At 34.2% G+C, this 4,599-nt stretch overlaps 1 protein-coding gene across 1 annotated transcript; it reads left to right on the top strand.

Annotated features, from left to right (window-relative positions):
* The first annotated feature begins 13 nt into the window (after positions 1–13).
* LOC134240871 (dynein light chain 2, cytoplasmic) lies at positions 14–2,115 on the top strand. The gene is made up of 2 exons (XM_062722976.1): positions 14–150; positions 1,508–2,115. Exon 2 carries the CDS (start codon positions 1,514–1,516, stop codon positions 1,781–1,783), a length of 270 nt encoding a protein of 89 aa, XP_062578960.1. The 5' UTR covers positions 14–150; positions 1,508–1,513; the 3' UTR covers positions 1,784–2,115.
* Positions 2,116–4,599: the final 2,484 nt, after the last annotated feature.

Below are 4,599 nucleotides of genomic sequence, written 5' to 3'. Positions count from 1 at the left end.
TATCCAATGAAAGCCCAAGAATAAAATTAGAAAAACCAATCAGGTTTTAGAACTTTAGCAACACATATATTTTAGTTGAGCGGTTACCAAGTAAGGTCACTCGCAAGATTTCTTGAATCTCAGCACCAACATCCCACTTTAGGAAGGAAGGTAAGTTTATTATTATTATTATTATTTTTTGGAAAAGACCTTTGAAAAAATTGCTAAATTATAGAAGTTGCATCCAAGTACACATTTAAAAAAATAATGAACATGAAGGACATAAACTGGGCACTGTTTCTATGACAACTAGTTGATGATATTTTTGTTTACAACTGAAAACCTCGAAAATAGAATGCAGTCACCACAGGCAGTGCAAATGTATCTTTCAATAAAACTTTCAATTTAACGAGCTGGTAAAAATACGAACTTGAGAATTGTAGGTTATAAAAAAGAGGTGCGTTCAACGGCGTATCAGCTAACTTAGCAGCTAAGTGGTAGATATCTATCTCTATTGAACAGACAGCTAACTTAGCTGCTAAGTGTTATATTTTGAATGAAGATTTATCAGTAAAAACTTATTACTGGAACAAATAAAGTTTATTTCAGACGAAAATATATATTTAAATTTACATTTAATTCACTTAGATATAGGAAATCAATAACCCTTTTTGTAAAAATCTTGAATGCTGCGAATTTGTAACCAAGGAAACCATCTTGGATTTGGGACGTAGCATTAAATTTTTATGCTAGCTCTCCATACGTAGCAGCTAGGTTAGCTCTCTGTTCAAGAGCGTAGCTTTACATAGCGGGTATGTAGCAGCTATGCTGTTGAACGCACCCCAGGTAGACCGTAACCATGGTAACGTGATGACAGATTTGAAGACATGCTTTTACTATGCAGGGCTCGACATTAACTTTTTTTCCTACTTGTCCATTCGGACAAGTGACCAAGACATTTACTTGTCCGAATCTCAACTTCACTTGTCCAAAAATTTTCAAAAAAGTTCAATAGTTTCAACTTGAAAATTAAAATTAAGTCCATTTTATTTACACGTCATGCGCTTGATTGATTCTTGATGTTATTGATAAAAACCGGTACAACAGACACATAAAACGAAATTTAATTTAGGCTTTCTGTCCTGACAATAACGTAAATGTCCACAAGTGAACCTGTCAACATCAAACAATATTCACACTTCGGTTCGTATCTTCCATGACTTTTCATTTTAGTATGCAATTAGTGAACTTCGATCCCGATCGAATGTGAACACAATATTAATATAGCGATACATATCGGGATCGAAGTTAGGATTTTATGTACAGCTTCCGTCTTGAGACTACCGATTTAGCTTTCAACAGTCGTTCTTTTTATTATTTAGAGACCCCTTTACATTAAAATGCACTTGTCCAATCGGACAAGTGCCCAGCAATATTCACTTGTCCGAATTTATTTTTCATTGGTACCGGACAAGCGGACAAGTGTTAATGTCGAGCCCTGCTATGACATTTTTTCTTTAATTTACAGTCAACCATGTCTGAAAGGAAAGCTGTCATTAAGAATGCTGACATGTCCGAGGACATGCAGCAGGATGCCGTTGACTGTGCCACAACAGCCCTGGAAAAATACAACATAGAGAAGGACATTGCTGCTTACATCAAGAAAGAGTTCGACAAAAAGTACAACCCCACATGGCACTGCATTGTTGGAAGGAACTTCGGTAGCTACGTAACCCACGAGACCAAACACTTTATCTATTTCTATTTGGGACAAGTTGCCATCCTTCTCTTCAAATCTGGTTAAACAGTGTTTGAAAACTAGTCTAACTTAAAACAATTTTTTTCAATGGGGGAACAGACTTTACACAAAAGGTTGGATGGAATTTTTCTGTGCTGGAGATGTATTTTGCAAACTTTTTACAAAACGAAGACTTTGATTTGCAAGGTTGCATTCATTTGTATAGTTAATATTTTGTTAATTTATTTTGTATGAAAAATATGTAAAAGAGCTAGAAAAATCATTGAAATTCATTGATAGAATCTGTTACTTATCCACATAATTTGAAGAAGTAACAAGTTCAATAAACATATACCCTTGTTATATTTTTATATATAAATGTTTTATTTAAATTTTAATGTATTTGTGGTTTTGTCATAAATTGCCTTCCTGGTGTTTGAAGCAATGACCACAATTGTACTGCAATACCTTAAATGGAAAACAAGTGAGATGTTTGAAGTCCATAGGGCCTAAAATAAAAATTTGTTTGTTTGCAGTTGCCTACTGACCCACTGAAAATGCACTTGACCCTAACTTTTTTAAAGCCATTTTGTGATATTTTTTTTTTCTTTGAGTTTTCAGGATATTGAAAGTGTTTCATTTTCATTGTTTGACATTTGCTTTTATCAATCGGTTGTTAATAACAAAAGTGGAGCTTAGTTATGTATAGTAGGCCTATGAAAAGCTCTATTCATTAACAAAAATCTAAAAACATCCTTTCACCAAGAAAAAAGAATTCCTACCTACCTACCCAGTCCAAAAATTATAGGTTGGCAACTGCAAACAAAAATTTTTTTTAGGCTTGGCCTAATGTGAATTCTACAAATATGAAATGGACACTTCCCATGAAGGGAAGTCCAGTTTTAAGATATGTCGATCCCTTTTGGTAATACTTTCATCCACACTGAATGTTTGCATTTAAAGTGGAGGAGTTGAGAAGTGTTTTTGAAGATGGCTATTCAATTCTCACACAGTGCCCAGAGTATCAATAAAGTTTATTTCTTAGCGTTAAAAAGTTTGAAACTATTCAAACCTCGGTTACACAAGTTGTTAATTTTTTCGTAGAACTGATGTATTTGTCTTGGTTTCCTGTAAAATTGAACCCTAGTTAAAATTATATGAAGGAGACTCTTCAATCAAGGGATAAATGAATATATACAGGTCACAGGCCTTCAGATCGCTTTGATCTTACCGACATGTATAAAACATATATGTTTTTTTTTTATACATGCCGGTAAGATCAAAGCGATCTGAAGGCCTGTGATACAGGTACTATGAAAAAGGTCTGTTTGGATTTAAACTTTGCAAAGGTAAGAAACGCAAGTTTTATAGTGATGGGCCAGGGAGTTAAAAGAGTGAGCAAAGCAAAACAGAAGCAGCAGGCAATTCATTTAATCTTTTTGATTGCAACAAATAGATTTCTCAAAACACCATGGCACAGCAGTATTAGATTTGGAGGAACAGGAGTCCCAATATTTTTAGTTATGATGAATCTCACAAGGGGTAATTTGCTCCGACTTCCAAAACGAGCCAATTTTGACTCAATTTAGGCACATCCCTGCAATTAAAACTAAGACGCCACAGTGTAAACAATGCAATATATATGATGTCACAATGCTTTTAGAGTGTAAGAATATGTACATGCATGAGGCTTTATTAGGACATTGACCGAATAAATCTGGTTTATAAGGTTACCTTTGTTAGGTCAATGCAAGGGGTAGTTGCAGGATAAAATGAATCAACATAAGAGGAGTCTTGGCTTCTGGTCTTTCATTTGACTGGAAACTATATTTTACATCTTGAGTATTGATTGCACAGTAGACAGGAATAAATAATTTTCAAGAAACAAATACAGTAAAACTCAGTTATAGCGAAGTCCTTGGGATCTGTGAATTTAATTCACTATATCCGTAATTCGTTATATCTGTATAATGAATTCGTAGAACCATTATAGTGAATTCGCAATATGCATGTTTTTCTTCAAGTATTACTACCAAATATGTTAGGGAAGCAAATATAACAAAAAATATCTTTGATAACTAAGGTTTTATTATGAATTGAATTTTATATACGAATACTAAAAGGAAATAAAGTCTGTTCAACATATAAATTTTTTTATAATCTTGAGAAGTTTGTTATGAAAGATGTAAATTCTATTATATTCAACCTCAGCGGGACTCAAAATCAGTTCGCTATATCCGTAAACTCGTTATATCAAAGTTCGTTATAACTGTAAAATTTTACAACTTAAGATTTGTTAAGAATTTTGCCGGGAACCCAGAAAAACTTCGCTATATCCGTGAATTCGCTGTATCCGTGTTCGTACTAAATGAGTTTTACTGTAAGTGGTTTATAATTAGGTTTGACCAGCTATGGATTCTGAAACTATATACTGAAAAGAATGACGCCTGTGAAAGTAAATTACTAGTATATCTGAATAGGAAAAATATTGATAAGATACTGGCATGAAGCAGGGAGCCTGAAATTGAACATAATTAGCAACACCCTGAGCTGATAGCTCAAGTGAGCTATTCTGATCACATTCTGTCCAGCATCTATCAATCCAGCTGTCTGTCATTAAACTTCACAATTTTAACTGGTTCTCAAAACCATTGGACTAAATTGGCAAGAAAAACTGAAATGTGGGACCATTATGGGTAAGAAGAAGGTTGGGGACACAAAAAGTATTACAAGGGGGGACATCTGCCGAGGGCCCAAGTTACTTAAGTCAGCATTGACGATTGTGACCCATGGGCCTCATCTTAAAGTCAATTTTCAGCTTTTGAAAAACAGATGTAATCATGTTTTGAGAGTAACTGCTTACTAATAAAATGTCACAAAAA

Source organism: Saccostrea cucullata, unplaced genomic scaffold (assembly GCF_032062105.1).
Source record: "Saccostrea cucullata isolate Sc308-1 unplaced genomic scaffold, CSIRO_AGI_Scuc_v1 ctg247, whole genome shotgun sequence".
In the NCBI taxonomy this organism is placed as follows: Eukaryota; Metazoa; Mollusca; class Bivalvia; order Ostreida; family Ostreidae; genus Saccostrea; species Saccostrea cuccullata.
Note: the sequence above shows the minus strand (reverse complement) of the source record. Positions and strands in the feature narration are given on the sequence as shown.

What these genes read in the sequence shown, in the direction of transcription:
- LOC134240871 (XM_062722976.1), top strand. Translation starts at nt 1,514, where the DNA reads ATGTCTGAAAGGAAAGCTGTCATTAAGAATGCTGACATGTCCGAGGAC.